This window comes from Sarcophilus harrisii, chromosome 1, assembly GCF_902635505.1.
Source record: "Sarcophilus harrisii chromosome 1, mSarHar1.11, whole genome shotgun sequence".
NCBI lineage: Eukaryota > Metazoa > Chordata > Mammalia > Dasyuromorphia > Dasyuridae > Sarcophilus > Sarcophilus harrisii.
Window position 1 is genome coordinate 606,290,874 of NC_045426.1, and position 25,265 is coordinate 606,316,138.

Consider the following 25,265-nt stretch of genomic DNA (forward strand, 5'->3'; position numbering starts at 1 on the left):
TAGAAATGATGGAAAATGCTAACTATAACTATTAGGCATTTATTATAAATGTTAATACCTGAAAGTTTTGCATGAACCTGGATTTCACCTAATAAATGGGAGAAGTTTGAAACTAGAAACATTTTTCTATTTAACAATCATAATAAGAGTAACTAACAATAACATAACAATAACAATTACAATATAACAATAAATAATAATGCTTATAGCTTTCCCTATTATTGATACTAATATGCCCCAGAGGGCAGAATCTAGAATAATGAGCTTAGATTTCAGGGAATTAAACTCTAGCCCAATACAAAAAAAAAAAATTCCTTATTATTTGAGCTTCCCCAAATTAGAATGGGCTATTTAGGTAGGTAATGGGCTTTCCCTTCTTAACCCACCCCAGGAAATCTTTTAAGCAGAAGCCAAATAATCACTTGTTGATATGTAGATAAACTACTGTTGTGTGTCAAAGAGAATGAACTTTGTACGGAAAGGACAGGGGAAAAAATGACTAATAGTTGAGTTGATAAGTAAAAGATAATCAAGTTGACCTGGAGGAGTTCTGGTTATCTAAACTAGATGAATCATCTCTTGGGATGCTAAGGTTGGACTGCAAATTCCGTCAGTAATTTTCTTGATCATGTCATCCATACAGCTCCCCTTACCTCTCTCCTAATAGTAAACTCCAGTGATTTAGCATTACTTTCAGGATCAAAAATAGAGTCCTCTGCCATTTAAAGCTCTTCACAAGATGGTCTCTTCCTACTTTTCTAATCTCCTTATGCCATATTTCCTGAATTCTAAATCCAACTTCATTGGCCTATTTGTGTACAATATTTCAGCTCCTGTGGACCTTTGGCTTGGTTGTCTTTCCAAGGCTGGAATTCTCTTCTTTTTCATCCCTACCTCTTGGTTTCTCTAGTTTCCTTCAAGACATAATTCCCACTCATAGATCCTCTTCTGTAATAGACACCTTTCCAAAACTGCCTTGCTACCTAGCCTTCCCCTCTGAAATTAACTTTCATTGACCCTATCTCTATCTTGTCATACCTAGTTTTACACATGTTCTCTCCCACATTAAAAGACAAGGGATGTTTTTGCTTTTATTTGTCACATATTGGATTGCTTGTCATCTAGGGGAATGGGTGGGAGGAAAGAGAGGAAAATTTGGAACACAAGGCTATGCAAGGGTCAATGCTAAAAAATTATCTGTGCATATGTTTTGAAAATGAAAAGCTTTAATTAAAAAAAAAGAAAAGCATTTGATAAAGTCCATCTTGCTATCCGTGTATAAAAGAGGGAGATGTAATCCAGATACAAATATAATTAAGTGGATTTGGAATTGGTTGCAAGCAAGACCCAAATGATTGCTTGTCAGAATTAAAGACAATCTCCAGTAGGACGCCTCAAAGATCTGTTATTGTTCCTTTAGCATTATTGACATTTTTTGGTTAGTAATTTGGATAAAACCATAGATGACATGCTTATTAAACTTGGAGATGACACAAAATTGGGAGGAAAGGCTGTCACTGAATGACAAATTCAGAATGCAGAGAGATCATGATAGGGAAGTTGGCAAGGATTGGCCAGTATCCACTGATGGTTTTTATACAATAAAATGGTTTTGATATTTTAAAATACAGGATTTTCTGTCTTTTTAAAATGTACATACAAAACCAAGCAGACTTTGCTTGATCCTTGGGTTAGAATAGTGATCTAAACTTAATTTTTAAAAATTAATGGGGATAATCCCTATATTTTTGTCCACCTGCATTTTTTATTCCCTTCACAGGCTAATTGTACACTATTTCAGAGTCCAATTCTTTTTGTACAGCAAAACAACAGTTTGGACATGTATACTTTTTTTGTATTTAATTTATACTTTAACATATTTAACATATATTGATTATCCTGACATCTAGGGGAGAGGGTGGGGGGAAGGAGGGAAAAATTGGAACAAAATGTTTGGAAATTGTCAGTGCTGTAAAATTACCCATCCATATAACTTATAAATAAAAAAGCTATTAAAAAATTTAACGGGGATAAATATAAAGCTTTATGTCAATGAAGTCAGTTTTTATTTGTTTGTTTAATCCATGGATAAAATAACAAAGGATGGTTTGAGAGCAGTCTGTCTGAAAAAAGATTGAGGAGTGTTAGTGGGCCATAAGATCAATACAAATCAGCATTATGCAATAGCATCCATGGAATTTTTGCACTGAATTAGAGAAGTTTAGCCTCCAACAATGGGGTAGCTTATTGGTACAGGAAGTAGAGTGTCGGGCCTGGAGTCAGAAAGACTCATTTTCCTGAGTTCACATCTGGTCTCAGACATTTACTAGCTGTGTGACTATGGACAAGTCATTTCACTCTGCTTCAGTTTCCTCATCTGTAAAATGAATTGGAGAAGGAAGTAGCAAACCATTCCAGTACCTTTATTAAGAAAACCCCAAATGAGGTCATGAAGAGTACCTGCACTGATCTAGGGTTTTCATTCCACATCTTTTAGAATTTTGAAGATCTGCTCTATGAACATCACCTGAAAGAATTGGGTATATTCAGCCTAGGAAAGGGCCAGGGAGCATGTAATAGTTTTCTTCAAGAATTGAAAAAACTATGTGGAAGAAGAAGTAGTACACTTGAGGCAAGAACACTAGATTTTGAGTCAAAAGACATGGGTTTAAATTTTACTTTTGTGACTCAACCTGTGTGAACTTACTTTACCCCTCTGGGCATTTGTTTCTTCATCTACAAAATGTTCAGTTTTGTCTGACTCTTCACGACTCCATTTGGGATTTTCTTGGCAAAAATACTGGGAGTGGTTTGCCCTTTCCTTCTCCACCTCATTTTATCAATGATGAAATTGAGGCAAACAGGGGTAAGTGACTTGTCCAGGATCACACAGTTAATAAATGTCTGAGACCATAGTGGAGATCAGGAAGATCAGTCTTCTTGTATCACTTAGCTGCCCAGACTAAGGAATTGGACTTAGTGGCCACCAAGACCACTTCCAATCTGAGATCTATGATCCTATAACCTAGAGAGCACAGTGAGAAAGAGTGAGGAGAATCCTAGAGAATCCAGATTTTGACTTAACATAAAGAAAAACTCCCTAACAATTAGAGTACTTTCAAAGTGGGAAGGGTTGCCTTAGCAGGAAGTGTTGGGTTCACCATTATTGGGATTTTCAAGCAAAGGCCTGGTGATTGTCAGATGAATTAAAGAAGGGATTCTTGTTTAGGTAAGGTTTGTACTGGATGGCTTCCTTTCCAACTCAGAGAGAATGTGTTCTGTGAAGTATGAACAGAAATCGAATTTAAGAACAGGCTAATTATTCTCTGGTTCACCTACAATACCTCTATATTTAATTTTGTAAAAAGGAAAAGTGATTTGTTCAGTCAATAGGGGACACAAAATCTTTGACACAAGAGCATAATGAAATTGCCCTTCAATTTTTATTTTTAAACAAAGGAGGAAGTTGACTTAATATCATGGAACAGTTAATGTAGATTAACCCTAAGGCTACTCCAGTAAATGAATTTTCTAGTCTAGGGAAGTGAGCTGGTTCACTAAGAAGAGGAAATGAAATAAGGAAGATTAAGATCATACTATTAATGATTGATTTCTATTCCAAAGGCAGCCAAACTGCTCAGATTATATAAAGTCATGTATGATTATTCATTTCAACAAATGTTTTTAAGAGACTACCATCTGTAAGAGATTTTGTCAAGTATTGGGGACACAAAAGTGGGAAAAGGTTGCATAATTCTTGCCCTAACAGAGCTTATAATAAAGTAAGGAGAATGAGACATAGATACAAATTAGGAAATCAGGACACACTAATGAAATGAAAAATTCTAAGGGAGAAGAAAATGAAAATCACATTCAACTTTCAAGGAATAGGGAATTGGGAGAGGCTTTCTGGAGGGAGTGATAACTGAGCTTGGCTTTGGAAGAAGAAAAGGATTTCAGTAAGTAGAGATGGAGCTGAGGAAGCAAAAGGAAGGTAGGAAGGATGCCTGTGCCCAGAAGTAGAAGAAGGTCAGTGTAGTATAATTTTTTTTCCTGGAGCAACAATGGACACTAATAAAAATAAATCGCAATTTTAAAATTGTTGAAGTGTCTTACATTTATTGTTGGATTATCTCATTTCATCCTTGGAACAGGTTGGTGAAGTAGGTTTAATGGTTTAACAAATGGGAAAACTGAGATTAAGTGATTTGTCTATTGCTATACAGCTGGTAGGTGTCAGAGGCAGGATTTGAATTTTGCTCTGTGTCAATTATAATCCAGACCTCTTTCTTTTACCCTGAGGTTCCACATCTGGGATCTGTGAAGTTATAGATATTTAATAAATGCTTTTGCTTCCATTTACTCAATTCTAGATTTAATGCAGGAAGGGATCTTAAAGTCTAGCTAATCTAATCTCTATTTTACAAAAGAAAGGAAAGATAGTGAGTGACAGAGACAAGGTTAAAACTTCTGACCACAAATCCAGAACCCTTTCCTATTCTTCCTATTCCTGGGGAAGGGGAGTATAGATGAAATAAGACTGAGAAGAGTGTGAAGAGAAATGCCCAAATATAACAAATAAGATTACCTAACCCCATTACTAAGGGGTAGCAGCCAACTCTCTGTTTAAAACGGGATTAACTTGGAAAAATGATTGAAATACTAATGATAATATTTTTTAAATGTATGGACATAAGGGCTTCAATAAGTTTTGCATAATATCTAGTGTTTTAAAATATTTATCAGCACATTATTATATTAGTAATCACACCCTACATTTGTGTTTTTAACTTTTCAAACTGTTAATAGGCCTCTAATCTTAGTTTTGCTTTATCACATTCAGATGAAAAAAAGGGAGGGAAAAACTTTGCCTTCCAAAAAACAAAAAATAACCCAAAATTTGTATATAAAGAAATTGAAACAGACAGGTTAAGTGACCTCCCTATGGTTGCTCATCTGTGTCTTAGAATGATGTTTCCTGATTTTCACACTTGAGTTCTTTCCACTAGACCATCCAAAATAGTAGAATATTAAAGTTTTAGTTCAACAAAGTGAAAGAATTCACATGACTGTGAGAAGAGGTCCTCCTTATCACCAAAGATAATCAGTTCCTAAATTCTTCATATACTTGTGGTTTAGGCATTATCAGTATGTCCAGTTCTTCATGAGCCTTTTGGAATTTTCTTGGCATCCATTTTACAAATGAGGAAACTGGGACAAACAGGATGAAGTGACTTGCCTAGAGTCATACAACTAGTTAAATGTCTAAGGTCCTGATTTCAACTCAGGTTTTCCTGACTCCAGGTCAGGAGTTCAGAGGCCATGAGCCTTCCATCTTGCTGCCCATCATATACTATTCTTGAGTAAATCACTTTAAAAGGGCTGGTCTTGATCTTCCAAGAGCTTGTAGAAATGTCTGTGTGAACAATGTAGACAGATCATAGGTAACCCTATAAGTAACAATAACCACCCTGTGAAATGCTTATAAAATCTATGCATAGCGTCCTATTACAGGAAGAGCATAGGAAGTCAGGAAACTCAGGTCTACATCAAGATTAGCCACTAACTTGTCCTGGGACATAGCAGAAGCCACTCCAGCTTTTGAAACCCAAATTTCCTCATTTGCAAAATGAAATTGAATTAGGTGATTATATCTAAAACCCTTCTAACTTTAATATTCTGTGACTATTTAGGATTTTATTTTCTTTGGTTGGTTTGGTTTGGTTTTGCAATCTGTAGCAGAAAATGAGAAAAGTTAAAATGAGGATAAATATAAAAGGTTTTTTGAAAGAGAAGTCAGAAATTAGTATAGAAGGCAAAACCCCATCAATAATGATTGTGAAAGGAGAAAGAAGCTAAGCTGGTCTTGGCTTTTTAAGAGGTGTGAGAAACAGGATATCTAAGAAGAGGACTGCAAAGTGGTGATTTTTTTGGGTTTCTTAATTAGCACAGCCATTCAAGGAAGTCCATGATGCCCTGGTGGCCAATAAATACTTCCAACAAAGCCTGTGGGAAACAATGGGCTAATTTCTTCTCTTAAGGGCAAGGGGATGTGGTTCATAATCCTTTCTAAATATGGCTAAGGCTAATGTCTGCTAATGGCAATGCTGTGGACTGATACCAGTCCAACTTTAATCACTTGCCATATGAGAATCCATCGTGTTCATTCCTGCATCAAGCCTCTATTCGGACTGATATCTGGGGCAGACTCTGGACAGTCTTCCTGATCATGACACTTAATAGAAGCTTGGAAAGCTTATTCTGAGCATGTGTTCATCTATTTTCTTGTCCTCTCTCCTTGTCCCCCACTTCTCCCAACAGGCTGATGAGTTCTGAAAACACACTCTTGCAGCCAAGAGAGGAGGAAGGTATCAAGTATGAGCGGACATTCATGGCCTCTGAGCTCCTTGATTGGCTGGTTCAGGAAGGAGAGGCCACCACAAGGAATGAAGCTGAGCAACTTTGCCATAGGCTTTTGGAGCACGGTATCATCCAGCATGGTGAGCAATTCCTTGTGAATTTACAAAGGCTCATTCTTAGCAGGTACCCCTGAAGCCCTGTGAGTGGTGTCTGGGGGCCTGAGAGAAAAGAGAAAACAAATCGGGAAAGGCAGATTGCTAAATCAGTAGAAGTTCCAAAACTGACTATATATAATCCCTGTGCCTATTGCTGCTGTGAATCCCACTGTAATTTACGATTTCCATCTTATTTTAGAGTTCTAAAATATTATTATTTTTTAAAAGGAGATAGAAGGAAACAGATTGTTCATTCAATCAATACCTATTGAGAAGCTATTTTGTGCAAGGTAGTCATTGTTATCAAGGCAAGCTAATCAAGGCATGAGTGTGTAAAGAGAAATTAAGGAAACATTTCAGACTTTTAACAAAAGAGGATGTAACATGCATTGATTAAGCCATATCAGATAATATAGTCTCTGCTATCAAAAAGCTTACATGCTAAGAGGGAAGACAATATGTACAAATATAAGTTTGTACAAAATATAAAGAAAAGAGATGAGAAAAGCATGGGGTAGAGCTAGAAAGCTAGCTAAATAGTTCTAAATCAACATTTATTAGGCACCCACTATGTGCCAGGCATTCTGCTAGGTGGTCACTCTACAAAGACAAAAATGAATAGTCCCTTAGAAACTTACATTCCATAGGGGAAAACTGTGTGTATACATACTTATCTGTATATGGATGTATATGTGTGTATATATATATATTTGTATATATGTGAATTTGCATTTATACAATACATATGGATATGCAGGCGTATGTCCACTTTTATTCCTATATATGTGTATGTATGTATTTGTATTTATACAATACACACATGTAAATGTACAGGTATGTGTGTATATATTTATATGTGTATTTGTATAATACATTCATGTAGGTATATATGCAATGTGTGTATGATGTATGTGTGCATGTATGTATTTGTATTTAGACATATATACTATATATAGTATATGTATGTATATTTGTATAGTGCAAATGTATGTATATGTTTATATTTATATACACACTATATATTCATATGCAGATATTTGTGTATATATTTGTATATGTATGTCTATTTGTATATGTGCATATGCATTTATGTATCTATTCATACACATACATATATGTATATGCAGGTACATATGTGTATTGATTTGTATATGTGTATTTCTATTTATACTTATACATATAGGCAAGTATATATGTATGTATAGGTGCATATGTGTTTTTATATATATGCAAATATATGCCCACGCAGGTATATGTACATATATTTGTATATGTACGTATATTTGTAATTGTGTATATGTATTGTATATTTGTATTTATGCATACATATGTATACACAAGTATATATGTATATATGCGTGTATTTGTATTTATACACATACATATATGTATATGTAAGTTTATATGTATATATGCATGTATTTGTATTTATACACATACATCCATGTATATGTAGGTATATGTACATATATTTGTATATGGCTGTGTATTTATATATTAGGTATTATCTCTGTGTATTATCTCTGTATTTGAATTTATATACATACATATACCTACATATACATTTTATTATTGTTGAGTCATTTTTTCAGTTGCATCTAAGTCTTTGTGACCACATTTGGGGTTTTCTTGACAAAAATACTAGCACGGTTTGCCATTTCCTTCTCCAGTTCAATTTACAGATGAAGAAACTGAGGCAAACAAGGTTAAATGATTTGTCAGGGTTACACAACTGGTAAGTATCTGAGGCTGGATTTGAACTTAAGAAGAGTTTTCTTGCCTCCAGGCCCAACATCCTATTCACTATGCCACCCAGCTACCTAATATACCTATACAATACAATATGGGAAAACTAATGTGACTTAATAGATGGAGAGCCAGTCTAAAATTCAGGAAAATCTGGTTTCCAGTCTTGCCTTTAACACCTATTGGCTATGTTACCCTGGCAAAGTGACTTTATCTCCCAATACCTTAGGCAACCTTCTAGGATTATACATTTCTGAGCTTCACTGATAGAGGGAGTCTCCTTATTTTTTTATTGGAAATTCCCTATACCAGTGAAATCACAGACCTGACCCAAAAAACCACATACAAGGTGATTTTGAAGTTGAGGTGAGTTAGGAGTAATCATGAAAGAATGTGAGGCTCGAAATGAGCTTTGAAAGCATTAATTATCTAATACTAGGTAGATTATACAGGAAATATCAAGTGACATACAAGTTTAGGGAAAAGAGAAAAGTCATCTTAAATACTATAATCTTCTCATTTTACAGATGAAGAACCAACTCATGGATTAAGAGCTGGAAGAGACCTTTAAGGCTTTTCAATCAGTCTCCCTCTTTTGCAAATAAGGCTGAGAGAGGTTAAATGATTTGCCTAGTCATACAGCTAGTGAGGATTTGAATCCTGCTCTTCCCAAATTCCCAATCCACCACTTGATCTTCTGAACCAATTAGCTTCCAAGATTCAAAGACATTCAGAAATTTCTACCAAACTAAACTATAGGTTGGTGGCAAAGCCCATGCCAAGAATCAGATTGTGCTTCCTCCATTAGTCTATGCTGCTACATGGGTTAACTATCTGTTTCCGTGGTACCTCTCTGCCAAGGCCCATCTTCACCATAACCCAGTGGGGGAAAAGAGGGCAAACCTGATACCATAAGGCCATCCTATTTGTCATTGCTCCTTTCTCTTTCCTCCATATTGTCCTCGGTGTATTTCCTATGCCATCTGAATCCCATTTTCAACTAAATTGACCCCTAGTGTATCCTAGTCATGGCTCTGCCCTCTGTTGCCATCTCTCTAGTTCCATGATTGCCCCATCTATTTTTCTGCTCATCCATGTCCTTGATGAGGTCTTATATGTTACTTCTTGTTTATAAGATCTTGTTGGCAATTTGCATTCTCTTGCCCTTCCCCATGCATTTTACTATTATTGCTTTTTGGGTCAGATTTTTCTGAAATTGTGATGTTCTAAAATGATAATGTGGGAAAATATTCACAATTTTTTTTTTTCAATACAGAGAAATTTAGGATGTATCTACTGCCTCATGCATTCAGTGGAGGCTTGTTGGAATACATGGCAACTATTGGAAATACACGGGAGCCACCTGACAGTGAGTGGCTGCTGCAGTTCCAACCCAGAATAGAGATCCCCTCTTATGAGAGGATGATACAAGGAAACTAAGAGGCAGTTGTTGTTCTTTGACCTCTCTGACTGAGAGGCTGTTGCATTGTCTGACCTCCCTCCTCTTCCCTTTGACTCCAGTTTGTCTCATTCCCAGTCCCCAATACTTGTGTCAGTAAAGGCTGTCTTGCAACTCCTTCAGATGTTATGGTCCACAGCTGTGGAGGTTCTCAGAGAATTGACTTGCTCTTTAACAGAAGTTCATGAAGGTGGAGGGATTTAGATAGCACTCCAACTAAGCTGTCTTTCCATTCCATACTTTCTATGGAGGCTAATTAAGACATTAGTGATGGAAAGAATATTCCAACTGATGGGGATTTGGGATTAGTTGGATTATACCAACCAGCTGGCTCTCAGCTAGGTTTAAATTTCCTACATCCTTTGTATGTAATGAGTTATTATATTCATTTACATTTCTTGTTCTTTTCTTTCTTCTAACAATTAAAGTGTGAAAACAGAATTTTGTCTTTCGTCAGTACCCTCTTGGGTCTTATCATGGACATCACTGGTTTGAATGCTGCTTTGTCTCAGTTATTACCTTCCATTTCTAGACCCGGCCAGCTGATCAATTTGCCTAACTAACCGCAGAGAGTGTCGTGTTCTTCTAGACACCTAAGCCTTTTCTGTGAGGAAATTTCTCTCATATTTCTTCCTCTTTATTCTTGTGACAGTAGAGGTTTCTGTCTGCATCATGGACTTTGATCCTAATGCCAGGCCAAACTAGGTTGTATAATACATCATTGGAAGTACAACAGAAAGTTCCACATGGGATCTAGATCAATTTTTTTTCATCCTATTCAATTTTGATCCCAGTACATATCCAATCTCTGTCTCTCTGTCTCTCTCTTTTTCTCTCTCTTCCTCTCCCTCCTCTCTCTCTATCTCTCTTTTCCCCCTTCCCTCCTTCTTTCCCTTCTTTCCTCTCCATGTGTCTCTCTGTATTTGTCTCTTTTTCTCTCCCTCTCCCTATTCCCATTCTCCATCCTTTTTCTTGCCAATTAGCACAATGTCATCATGAAACGGGAACATCTGGGGGAAGAAAAACATCAAATGGAACTCTTCTTTTGTGGCACTCTGTGCAAGACATTTTCCATGGTATTGAACATTATACAAATATATTACACATATCAAGGCTAAAGAAAGCAAATATCATTTTATATCCTTAGTAAGGAAGAAGAATTAAGAAATTATTTAATTGTTCTATTTGTATTTCAGTTTTAAAGGCAAATGTTAGCTTACATTTAGCCTTATGCCTTGATCAAAGGTGTTTCCTTATGGCTCCAAAGTATGTTGGGAGTGGAAAATCCATACCTTGTGAAATCTTCACCAGTTTTATTCATTAATAATGAATATAATTTTATTATATAATTTTATGGATGCCTATAATTTTATGGATGCACTTATAAGATAAGCAAACAATTAACTTATTTGAAATATAAACAATTTAACCAGACACAGACATATAAAACATGTATTTGGTTAAGTATAAAGTGAAAATTGGTGCTAAATGTAACTCATATGTCAGAAAAAAGAAAAATAATAAAGGAATCTTTAGCTTTTATGGCCTTAACTCCCTTCACCTAAAAAATGCAAAAATGACAGACCATAATTTTTTTTTTTTTAGCAAGGTTATCTTTGCCTCAGAATGAATGAGAATATCTGTCATCCTTATTACTTCATCTCACCAGGGGCAAATTTGTGCCAACTAGCTATCTATTTACTCGTATATCAATATTCCCCTCCTTCTCCTCAATTTCTTATCCATAAAAGGAGGGAATGACAGAGAAGAATAATTACTTGAGTAAATTGTGCTCAGCTGCAGTTGCTGACAGGCTAACTTAGGGTCTATAGCCTCTGTAGTCAGAAGCATAATAACGCCTTTTTTAGACTTGATTAGAGCAACTAAGTGATATAACTACCTTAAAAAAAAGTCTTACCTAAGAGAGTGTGACAAAATGCCCCCACCCCCTTTCAAGGCAGCCCCTTTGAGGGCATCTTAAAGGAAGTTCTGCTCCTGTAATCAAGATCAGCAGCCGAGATTCAAGGGTGGAGTAGGATTAGATGGAGTGGGGTGGAGTTCTTCCAGTTTCATTCCCCTGAGATTGCAGCGTCTTCCTAAATTCTCAGGCAAAACACTTCCCCCAATCTCAGCATCACACATCCAAGAGGCCCTTGGAGGGATAACTCATCTTTACTACAGTGTGATAAATTCTGCATGTACAAACTCTAAGCATCTGGTCTCTTGTGATTCTGTTAGTTTGGCAGAGACTGGTGGCATTAAATAGTTTCAGCCATTTGTTTTTATTACTCTTATAGGTAGAGGGTCCTCTCTGGATTCTTGGTGTTAGTGTCTTTTAACATTGGTGCATTCCCTTCCAACTCTAGACCTAGAGTGAGCTCTCAATAACAATAGGTCATCTGTATTTTCATTATGCTCTCACAGTGAATATACAATCTCTTTCTGTCTCTCTGTCTCTTTCTGTCTCTGCCTCTGTCTGTCTTTCTGTCTCTATTCTTCTTCTTCCTCCCTCCCTCTCCCTCTTTTCTACTCTCTCTCTCTCTCTCTCTCTCTCTCTTTCTCTCTCTCTCTTTTCTCCCCTCCCTTCTTTCTTTCTCATTCTTTCCCTTCCTCCTTCCCTGTATCTGTGTATATTTGTAACAGTGTATATTTTGTAACAGTATTTTGTTTTTATCCTATTGGATCACTTTTGACTCCCACTAGTTGGCTACTACTGAGTTAATATTACCAAAATGGTAGAGCCATAACTAAAGTGGAGAGATCGGGGCTTTGTTCCAGCATGCCAAAATATAGAGACAACATGGCTGCCATTAGCAACAGAGAAATAATTGCCATTAGCAACTAGTTAGCAAAACTAGTTTTGCCTGGTACTTAGTCAGTATTTAATGAATGCTTTCTGACTAACTGAATTAAAAGAAGCTACCAGAAAGGATGCTTCTTCCCTTTATGGCCAAACCATAGATTAGCTATTCCTTGAACTGATGCCTTGGGTAAGAATATCACTAGCAGCAGCTTGGAATATCTCTGTGAACCCCACCCTCAATTGCTGATGTTCCAGGGTCTTTACACCCCATGTTTACTAATGGGATGGTATCTCAGAGTCACTCTACTACCCATCACTTTCCTCTATTCAGTCTAATTTTTTTGGAAGGTAAAGTTCATACCATCATTTGCATATTGTCTCCCCCGTTAGATTGTAAGCCCCTTGAAGACAGAGACTACCTTTTACCTCTTTTTATATCCCTAGCACTTAGCACAGTGCCCAAGACATAGTAGATACTTAAAAATATTTATTGGTTGATACAGATCAATGTCATTGCCCAGAGGCAAAAATTTCTAGTTACAACTCTGCAGAGCCCAGAAAGGCAGAAAATGTTGTGAGTGCTTATGGGAAACATTTGCCCTTCGTAAGGTAGGAAATATTTGAGTACTGGTAAGGCTGATAGCCATCTGACTTAAAGAAAGGCATCTTAAACATTTGAGCAAAAATTACCTTGAAGAAGCTGAGATTTTCCTTCTCTGAAACAGATTTTCATAGTTGTTCTATCTTTTCCACACTTTTTGAAATCAGTAAACTATAGAGATATCATCCTGGTCTCCTTAATCTACCGCTTGTTGGTAACTTTCTACATGATCTCTGCTGTGATTCCTACCTATCACTGTGATTCCAGTAAGATCATGGTACTTATTCATAAACAGGAAGAGTGGGAGCCAACTTTTCTAGTGCCAATTTTATATACTTTAGGTAAACTTTCAATGCCAGACACGTTAATGATAGAAAATAAATCATTCTTCCTTCTTTTCATAGGAACAATTACTTACATTTGTATATATTCCATTAGTGTTTACAAGGCACCTTTACATAACAACAGTGATTTCATATGATTTTTTACATTAGACAGAAAGTAACTGATTTCCCCATTCTTTCTTTTATTAAAAATAAAGTTTATTGATATCTTTTGTCTTCAGATCAGCTACAACTCCCATTGTATTTCTCCTCTGCCTCTTCACAGAGAGTCCATACTTATACTAAAGAAAAAAGAACAAAAGGAAAAAAATGTTCAGTAAACTAATCCACATACTGATAAGGCCTGATTTATATGCAGTGTCCTACATCCATGATTTCCAACCTCTGCAAAGAATCAGGAAGAGTTATCTTCTAATATCTCTTACTTGAGATCAAACCTAAAATTTATAATTTCGCATCATTTGGTTTTAATTATTTTGTTGTGTTTCCTTCCTATTTCTACTTCTAAGTTTGTAATAGAGGTGATTTTAAAAAAAGATTTATTGCACAGTTAAAAACATAAAAGTTTATATGACTTCAACTAGGTCATGTCCAAATTGGTATCTTTATTCACTTCAAGTTGTATAACATTTATTAAATGTACTATGCTAGTCAGTGGGACTACTGGCTTCATTTTCATTTATTCTTCACTATTTACTGGTAGAGACAGAGAAGTTGGAATATTGTTTGCTCCTCCTCATTTCCTACTTCCATTACCCAATAACCTCTCCTCCTTTGAAGTTCATGTGATTCATATCTACCATATAATCAAAATCCTGGTAGCTATTATCTACTAAACTCTAGATCATTCTTCTTCTTTGTTCAATGAATTCAGGGCCTGGATTCTTCCTCTCTTCAACTCCTACCCAGGAACTTCAAACAAAATATTGACTCTCCTTCAAGCACCTTGACCAATCAGTTTCTCAGTCTATTCACTTTCCATGACCTATTCCTCCACTCCACTTCAGCTATGTAGAAGGATGGCTATAACCTTGATCTTGCCATCACTTACAAATGCACCACATCTCTGAGAATTATGAAATCCACTTATCTAACCATAATCTATTGCTTTTCCACTACCTCCTTTTCCTTCTCTTATATAACTTTACTCTGTCCATACTGTGACCTCCAATCCCTTAACTCCCTCAGTTTTCTTCCAGGTCATCACTCCTGCACTTGGAGAACCAGTTCAACTACACATTGTCTTCTCTTTTCAGAATCTACCCTTCTTATCACATTACTAATTGTCCCCTGCCAAGCCTTGGATCACTCCCACTATGTACCACTTTTACTCCTACACACACATGTCTTTGATGGAGAAAATTTTGCATCTGCTTTGATTTGGTACAATACAAACTTAAGTTATACAACCCTTACTGGGTCCTCACTTCTGCTAGCCAATCCTTTTATACATTCCCTCGTTATTTTTGTGAGGATGAGGGAAGATAAGTTCTATTTTGGATATGCTGAGTTTGAGAAAGCCATGGAAAATCCAGTTTGAGATGCATAAAAGGCAATTAGTGATATAAGGTAATAGTTCAGGAAAGAGATGAAGGCTAGATTTATGGAGTTGGAATCTTTGCATAGAGATAATCATTGAACCCACTGGAGCTGAAATCATCAAGTGAGATAGCATAAAGGGAAAAGAGAATGTCAGAGGGAAGAACCTTGGGAGATATTCATGGTTAGTACTTGTAACACTGATGATGACCTTGCAAAGGAGACTGAGAAGAAACAGGTGCTTGGAGGAAAAAGCAGGAGAGAGTGGTGCCATAAAAGCCTAGGAAGAGAGAATACTCAGAAGGAGATGTTTATGAATAGTGTCATATATTGCAGAGAGGTCAAGAATGAGAATTGATAAGAGGCCATGAGATTTGGCAATTAAGAGATCATTGGTAAAAGGGAGGGACAAATTTTAGTTGATTTTATGTTAGGACCCAGATTGCAGAAGTAAACCTTCTCAGAAAGTAAAAATTCTCAGAAGAGAAAGGGAGTTTTCTTAAGGACTTTAACTGAAGAGAGGAGAGGTTTTTATTTATTTATTAAGGATGGAGGAAATTAGCATCAGGGAAAGAACTAATCAATAGAAATAGATAAAGTAAAGATGAGAAAATAGGATTGATAGTGAGAGACAGTCCATTAGAAAAAGAGGGAATAGATAGAATCAGGGGTATATGTATAAGAATGGACCTTGGCAAGATAACAGTTACCTTTTCATTCAAGACCACTTGGATAGGTCATAGTATATTTTACAGTAGCATGGCATAGTTGTTAGAACAATGACCTTGAAGACTGGAAGACCTGGATTAAAATTTCACCTCTGATGTTAGCTATGTGAACATGAAAAAGCAAATAATTTAGCTTCTCTGAGACTCAGTTTCTTCATCTGTAAAATAGAGATAAGAATAACTAGCAACTCTCAGTTGTAAGGCTTAAATGAGATAATATATTTAAATACCTTGTAAAACTTAAAAGGTCACTGTGAATTTCAGCTATTATTACATATGTAGATAGTTAATTCTTATAGTTTGTGACTAAGAAAAACAATGATTAACAAAAACCAGCATGGATTCTTAGTTAGCTAATAATAGCTCCCTTTTACTTTAAGGTTTCCAAAGCACATTAAATATGTTAACTCATTTGATCCTCAAAGCAACCCTGAAGCTGGCCCCAGTGAGAATATCTGATCCCCTTTAGCTCTTCTGTGGCTCAGAAATCCTGAACTCCAGTAATCCATCAGTTTTAGCCTCCTCCATTAACTACTATTACCAGATGTGCTGTGACCCCTGGATGAAGATACTATTGTGATACATTGTCTTGATAAGAAGGAAAACTTACTAGTAATTAAAATTCTCCATAAATGCATTGGGTTGCTTTGGGACCTAGTAGGTTTCTCTTCACTAAAGTCAGATTTTATAGACCATGGTTAGATTTTTGAAGTATGGGTAAAGTTATATGGCCTGTGGAATCCCTTCCCTAAGATTTGATCCATTTTGGCTGTCTATAGTGCTCAGGTTTGAGTATGGCCATGGAGACTTCATCTACATTCAGCCAAGTACAGAGATAATTCACAGAAATATTCAAAGCTATACAGACATTTCTAAAATATCCCAATTGTGTTTTGTTTTTTTTTTTTAAAGAGGGGGATTAGCTAGTACATACATTGCAAGATTCCATATTGATTTTTTTTCATGTAATTAAATATAAAATAAACATACCTGACTGTCAGAACAAGATTATCTTATGTAACGATGTGTATTTTTTTTTAAAATTGGAACTCTCTGTTCAGTAGGTAGATAGTGTCTGGCTCTTGAAAACAAAGTACATTTCCCTCTTCTTTGAGTGTCACTACCAATAATAAAGACTCTAATTTTGGAACACATCCAGCTATTATTGTTGGTGCAGTAAGGAAGAGTAAAATAAAATGTGACCTTCCATCTGTTTATTAACTCTACTGCTGGCTGTAAATTTCTGGCAGTAAAACAGAAACAGCTCAAACCCATGGCTGTTACAATGACCTCTTTTTGCTGTCTTTTTTTTTTTTTTAAATCTATTTTCTCATAAAGCTAATTGTTCTTTTTTCCCTCTCTTTCTCTACCTATCTTCTGCTCACAAACCAACACTGGAATTAGGGAAATCTGGGTTTATCTCAGAACATAACCGAACCTGGTTATGTATGAACCTGGTTCAAATCACTTAAACTCTCCATGTTCTGAGCAAGTCTGGGCAAGTTACAAATTGAAGAGAAAGTGCTGTCCTGCTTTTTAGAGAAATTTTGCTTACCAGGCATTCCTCATAATAGACTCTTTCTAATCAGACTTCACTAACTTCAGTTTTGCATGTTCATTTGGAATCTTTTTTTCAGTTGTTTCCTGATTCTTTGTAACTCCATTTGGAGTTTTCTTGGACATGATATTAGAGTGGTTACTAGCTGGTCTTCTATTCATTTTCTAGATGAGGAAACAGAAGCAAACAGAGATAAATGACTTGCCTAAGGTCATAGGGTCAGCCCTGACTGTGACATTATTTGAGGTTTTCTTGGCAAAGATACTAGAGTAATTTGCCATTTCTATTCAGTTCATTTTATAGATGAGAAAACTGAGGCAAACAGGATTAAGTGACTTGACCAGGGTCACACGGCTAGGAAGTATCTGAGGTTGGATTTGAATTCAGAATTTTTATCTCTGATTTGGAAATAATTCCCTTCTTTTACATAAATTCTTTAAGATATAATCCATTCTCTAACGAAATATATACTAGCTTCTCTGATTCAATCAAAAAGTCTTTCCTTAACAAAAATAATTACTGATAATTAGATGGGATAATAAATATTCAATCCTTCTAATAATAGTAGTTCATATTGCTATTGTGTTTTTGGTTTGCAAAAAACACTTTGTAGCCATTGTCTCCTTTGAGCCTTACTAATCTTTTACAGATGAGGAAATTAAGATTAGAGAACTGAAATGAGTTTTTAATTCACCTTTAGTTTTATTCATTCCAATAGCATTTTTGAAATGCTCTGTTGTTTAGGAACTGCTATTTTCTAGAGACTGAACAATTTTTAATGCTGCAGGAACTTGACTATTTTTAAACTATGAAACCTTATAGGGCTGTTAGAAATGGACAGCAATGTCTGTAGATCAAAAATTATGCTTCAGTTATTCTAAGAAAGCGGCTTTCATCTTTCAGCAATAGTGAGTTAATTCATTCTTATTTCTAAAAGAACTCACATGCACATACTCTTCCTACAGTAGAATAATAGGAGCAGCTTCAAATAGATTAGGTAGACACATTGTTTATCATTCCCAAAACACTGTATCACATTCCAGAATTCTTTTTAAATTTATAAGGCATTTATTAATACCTACTCCATGCCAGTACTGGGCTAGACACTGTAGAATGAAAGACAACAATGAAATAATTTTTGTACTCAAGGAGCTGATAAGAAAAGACAACATGTACACATAAGTAAATGCAAAATATACACAAAGTAATTTGGGGGATTTGCAGTGTTGGACACTAATTAATAGAGTTATGGAGAAATGGTCTGTTGTAGTAAATGACTCTTGAAATAAGCCTTCAAGGGAGCTAAAGATTTAGAAAGGTAAATCTGAGAAGGAAGGACAGTTGAGGGATGGAAAATCGTTTGCTTGAGGGCATGGAGATGGACAATAGAAATTATGTGTTAGAAGCAAACAGTAGACCATAATTAGTAAGAATGGAAAATGAATGAGAGGAAGTAATGTGAAATTGGTGTGGAAAGATAGGTTGAAGCCAAATTGCGAAGGGTTTTAAATCCCCAAAGGATAAATTTATATTTTATCCTCAAAGCAACAGAAAACTTTCTTGGACATGGGAATAATATAATAAGATTTGTGCTATTTTTTAAAGTTCAATTTTATTTTCAATTATGAATTTTTCTCACTTCCCTTTTCTAAAATGAGATAGTAAAAAAAAAAAAACACTGTAAGTATGTGTGTGTTTATACACACACAAATATATATACATACACATTCAGATAAATGTGTATATATACATACAAAAATGAGAAAGAGTAGAGAGAGAGAGAGAAAGAGAGAGAGAAGGAGGAAAGGAAGGAGAGACGGGGAAGGAGGGGAAAGAGAGAGATAAAAAGATAGATAGAAAGAAAAATAGATGGATGGATATAGTCAGACAAAACAAATTCTTGCACTGGCCATGGCGTCACAGATCAGAAAACTCAAAGGAAGAAAAGAAAATATGCTTCAGTTTATCCTCTGCATTCTTTGACTTTCCCATCTAGAAGCGCTTCATTCATCATTCTTTATTTAGATTCGTTATCTTTTACAATTGATTATCTTTATAATATTGCTGTTATATAAATTAATCCCCTGATTCTGTTGAATTTACTTTGTATCAGTTCATATGAATCTTCCCAGGTTTTTCTGTTATCATCCTCTTCGTTATTTATTATAACATAATATAATATAACATAATTTATTATAAGATAATAGTATTCTATTCAATAAACTATGACTTATTCAGCTATTTCCCAGTCAATGAACTTTCCCTCAGTTGTTACTTCTTTGCCATATATATTTTTATATGTATCATTTTCCTCTTTTAGATCTGTGAGGTATGGAATTAGTAGTGGTATTGTTGGGTCAAAGCATATGCATGGTTTAATAGATTTTGGGGTATAGTTCCAAATAGTTTTCCAGAATGGTTCTTCTAGTTCATAGTTCTTCCAACTGTGCATTAGTATCTATTTTCCAAAGCCCCTCTAATATTTGTTATTTTGCCTTTTTTCCTTGTCATCTTAGTCAATCTGATGAATACAATGTGGTACCTCAAAAGTTTTATTCTATTTGCATTTTTCTAATGTTTCATGATTTTTATGACTAATAATAGCTTAGATGCCTATTCATATCATTTGACCACTTACCAATTGAAAAATAGCTCTTTTATTGTAAACTTGACTGTATAATATGAGGTGTTGATTAATATCTAGTTTCTGTAAGACTTTTTTCTAATTTTCCCAGAAGTGTTTATTGAATAATGAGTTCTTGACTCAATAGCAGAGATCCTCTGGTTAATCAAAGACTAGGTTGCTGTGCTCATTTATACTGTATATTGTGTAGCTAATTTGTTTCACTGATCAATCACTTATTTCTTTTGTTATTGCTGTTCACTCATTTTAGTTGTGTCCAACTCTTTGTGAGCCCATTTGAGGTTTTCTTGGCAAAGATATTGGAGGGTTTGCCATTTCCTTCTCTAACTCATCTTACAGATGAGGACAAGAAAGCAAATAGGGCTAAGTTACTTGACCAGGGGTATATAAAACTAGTAAACCTCTAAGATTAGATTTAAACTCAGGAAGATGAGTCTTCCTGACTCCAAGCCCATACTTTATCTATTGTACCACCTACCTGCTCTTTTTTTTAACTTAGTATGAAATTGTTTTGATGACTATAGTGTTGTACAGATCTGCTACTGGTAACCTTTTAAATTTTTTCATTGATGATATTCTTGATTTTTTGTTACACCTGATTTATATTATTATGAGTTTTTCTAGCTTTAGAAAGTAAATTTTTGGTAATTTGGTATGGCATTGAATGAGAAAATCAAGTTATATAATATTGTCATTTTTTATTATATTGTCTCAGCATACACATAACCAATTAACATTCCTCCAGTTATTTAGATATTTTTATTTGTGTGAAGAGTGTTTTGTGATTGTGTTACTATAATTCTTGTGTGTATCTTGGTAGGTAGATTCCCAAGTATTTCATACCACTCATAATTATTTTAAATGAATTTCAGTTTCTATTTCTTCCTTTGGGACATTATTGGTAATATATAGAAATGCTGATGGTTTGTGTCAGTTTACTTTATATCCTGTAGTTTTGCTGAAATTATTGTTCCAATTAATTTTTTTAGTCACTTTTCACAATTCTCTAAGTAAATCATCATATCTACGAAAGGGATTTGTTTTGCTGATGCTTATTCCTAACTTTTTGTTTCTTTTCTTGGTGTTATAGTGAGCATTTCTAGTATAATTGAATGGTAATGGTGATGGATCCTTGTTTCACCTGTGATCTTATTGGAAAACTTTCTAGTTTATTCCTATTATAGATAGTATTTGTTCTTGACTTTAGATAGATACTTCTTACTGTTTTAAGGAAAATCCTTTTATTCCCATGCTTTGTAGCATTTTTTTATTATGAATAGGTATTGTATTTTTTGTCAAAAGCTTTTTGTACATTTGTTGAATGAATAACATTATTTTTGTTGGGTTTGTCATTAACATGGTCATTTTTTCTTTGTTTCTAATATTAGCCATCCCTACATTCCTGGCATAAATCCAGCCTGGCCATAATGTATGATTTTAGTAATATATTGATAGAGTCTCCTTGTTATAATTTTTTTGCCCCTGATATTCATTAGAGAAATTGATCTATCTTTCCCTGGTTTAGGTATAAAAGCCATATTTGTTCCTTAGAAAGAATTTAATAGGATTCCCTTTTTACCTATTTTTTTTCCAAACAGTTTATATAGTATTAGATATAGTTGTTTTTCAAATGTTGGGTAGAATTTCCTTGTAAATCCATGAATTCTGCAGAATTCCTCGCTCCCCCTGTTGATGTTCATTAATGGCTCTGATGATGAAACTAAGGCAAACACAGTTAAGTGATCCCTCCAGAGATATACATACTAATGTTTGAAGCCACATTTGAACTTAGGTCTTTTTGATTCCAGGTGCCTAGCATTCTATTCACCACACTACCTAGCTACCCCATAATATAACATAGATAATATTAATGTGTAGTTTTATAAGTCATATGCAGTCCACAGGAGTCCTTTTGTATAATATAGGGGCCCTATTTCTATTTGAATTTAACTCTACTGTTTTAGGTCACTTCATATAGGCAATTTTTCACTGGTAATTTGCTATAGATTACTTATGCCCTGTGTGTCTCTGTGGTCACTGGGTGATCTCCAACCTTAATACTTCAAAAAGTATGATGTATCATATCCCATCACCAGAATAATATTGGTATTTTAAAAAATGACCTTTTTTTCCACATAGAACTTGGAGTCAGTAATAAAAAATGCAATTTACAAATGCAATCTAGCCTGCTCTTCTCATAATCTATTTTGGAGAAAGCCATTGTCCTATTTCATTATCTATCTAAGATATGTGCACTGAAGATATTTAGCTCAGGGATTTAATAAAAGGGGAAAAATATACAAATATATAATGTATATATACACATATTTATATATATATATATATACATATGTAAATATGTTTTATAGTTGTCAGGTTGCATATGAAAGAATAAACCTCAGTATTTACTGCATTTGTCATGAGATTTTATTTCTTTGGCTGATTTTCCTGTGAACATGGACTTTTTCTTTTCCCATGATATCTGAGCATATTCTTCCCATATTTAAGGCTCCCAACACTACTATGTTCAGACTTGTTTTCACCAGCTACTGCACTGTACTTCATATGAGTCTCCTTTTCTTTCCCAAGTACCTATATTCCTTTGCTTGGGCCTTGCTACAGCTGCTTGAATAGCATTTGGGTAATGTTCCACTAAACCATAATACAAAACAAATTGGAATGACTCCCAGAAGTCATAAATTAAGTGAGTGAAAAAATATTGTCCTTATTATTTGCTATCTGATTTTAAAAAATAGTGTGTGAAGTTTTAAAATATTGAAAGTAAACGAGATACTTTCTGCTTAGTTTTCATTTTAACTTTTGTGATTTTTAAGAACATTTTCAAATGAGCCAGCATGGTGTAGTGATCAATAGAACATTTGATTGGGATATGGGAGCTCCGGGCTCTTGTCTCACAACAGCCTCTATTTAGCTAGCTGTTTGAGTTTGAACACAAAAATATCTTTACTCTATACCCTACCTTCCTCATCTGCAAAATGAGGGAGTTTGGTCAAAGGATCACCCAGTTGTAGTTTGTAGATTGTAAATTGAAGCCTCCTTAAGCTCATCAGTCAACCCTTCTATTTATATTATTTATGGGAGTGAGGGTACCTCTTCAGAATCTAACATTCTATGATTCTATGATTTCACAGGTCTCCTCTAATGCTGAAATTTCTGTGACATTTGGTTCAATTCAAAAAATTTCTTTGCTGTTGTTTGGTCATTTTAGTTAAGTTCAGCTCTATGATCATATTTGGGGGATTTTCTTGACCAAGTTACTGGAGTGGTTCACTATTTCCTTCTCCAATTCATTTAACAGATAAGGAAAATGAGATAAGCAGGGTTATATGACATGCCCAGGATCACACGGCTGAGAAGTATCCGAGGCCAGATTTAAATTCTGATCTTCCTGATTCCAGGTCTGGCACTCTATCCACTCTACTACCTAACTGTCCAAAAAGCATTTCAATGCCTACCTTTCATATAGCACTGTGATTCCGTGATATTTATAAAAATGGCCATTATTACTCTAGTGTAGTATGCAAGATATTTAATAATGTGTCTGAGAAAGATGCTATTTTCTTCATTTATCAAATCAGACAGAATGTTTTTATGACGTTTGTAATTAAGCTACTTGTGAAATTTATGGAGGGTTTAGAAGTCAGAACCTGGTTTCAAATCCTGGCTCTGCTATTTATTCTATGACCTTGGATAAGTGAGTGATTTCATTTGTTTTGGTCTTAGACAGTTTAGGCCATCTCTAAGGATCCTTCCAACTTTAAGATTATGATTACTATAATAATGATTTGCATTGAATGATGTAAAAAAAAAGTAAATCTAAAGGGGGAAATTTTTAAATTAAATTTTAAGGAAGAAAATACAAGCAATTTTGCTTCTTGATCACATAGTCTATCATTTTATTTACTATTTTATTTATTTATTTACTATTTTGAACTAGGGCAGGGAGCAATTGAGTGATGGGAGAAAGAGCAGTAGATTTGGAATCTGGGTTATAATCTCTTTTACATATTCTTTGACTATGAGCAAATGGTCTAGGTTAAATTCTCTCTAGGAATTTCACTTTCCTCATCTGCAAAATTTATGTCCCAATACCTGTAGTAACTACCTTCTGGAGTGGTAGAAAGAGAGCTGGTTTCAGAATCAGGAAGATCTAGATGATGTAATAGATAGAATGCTGTACCTGGTAACAGGAAGACCCAAGTCCACATCATATGACTCATACAGACTCATCTGACTATAACCCTGATCATAATATTAAGCCTGTTTCAGCCTCAATTTTTCTCATCTGTGTAAAAGAGATAATAACACCTACTTCCCAAGGTTGTTCTGAGGATCAAAAGAAATAATTTATGTAAAATTCTTTGCAAGCATTAAATATTAATTGTGATTTTTATTATTATCATCATCAAGATCCTCTCTCTTGTATAGTTATACAAGGTTGTATGATCTTAGACAAATCATTTATCTTATCCTTTTAGTGCTTTAGGCTGTGTTCTCAGGATATAAATTTCAGAAAAGGAATGGACTTGTCTATAGGTAGAGGGAGCTTTCTTATATCCTTGAATTCCTGGTACCAATAAAATCACAAGACCAGCCCTTTTCCCACCCCTTACATCACCTAATTTATAACATTATTGTTAAGATGAGTTAAAACAAAGTTTATATAACTGCCCTGAAAACCTTAAATTGCTTTATAAGTTGTTATTAATGCTACAAGTAATTTTATGGATGTGGACAAATCCCTGGATTTCATATTTCTAAACTTCCTGACACAGAATTTAGTTCTTTTAACATCTGTGTTGATTTCCATTGGCTATCTGCTATATGCATCCTCCTTCCTTCCCCATAGGATAATGGGTGGGAGGCCATACCTTTCTGGAATTTGACAACTATACACAATGAACTGCATTAAATTCCTTAGAAAAAGGAGCAGTGAGTTCATAAGTAAGCTTTGACAACAGGGTAGAAAACTGCTAATTAATAGGTCCTTGGATGGAACTTTAGTTGAACAAAGTCTGAAAGAAGTTAATCATTAAAATTCCCAGGAGCTAAGTGGTAGCTCAACTAATGGGATTTTCAGTTCTGAGTTATAGCTATCATTTCACCCTCAGGTCAAATAGTCACACTTTCTGCATCCTGTTCTAGCTTTCCTTGTTGAATTCCGTCTTTGTTTCTTAGTTGGATGAGGGAGATGGTTTAAAACAGTCACCCAGAACACTGATTTTCATTTGCTTGGAAGTCTTCTTTTCTTATTTCTTCCCTTCTTCTTGGGAGTTAGAAGGAATGGGAATGGAATTAAATTTTTGT

The 25,265-nt window shown here is 35.0% G+C and overlaps 1 protein-coding gene across 1 annotated transcript in view; it reads left to right on the plus strand.

Moving 5' to 3' along the window:
* Nucleotides 1–25,265, plus strand: part of DEPTOR (DEP domain containing MTOR interacting protein) — a 169,186-nt gene that overhangs the window by 83,096 nt on the left and 60,825 nt on the right. The window contains exon 4 of the mRNA XM_003760351.4: nucleotides 6,322–6,500. Coding sequence (XP_003760399.1) covers nucleotides 6,322–6,500 — 179 coding nt within the window. The remainder of the gene's footprint in view (nucleotides 1–6,321; nucleotides 6,501–25,265) is intronic.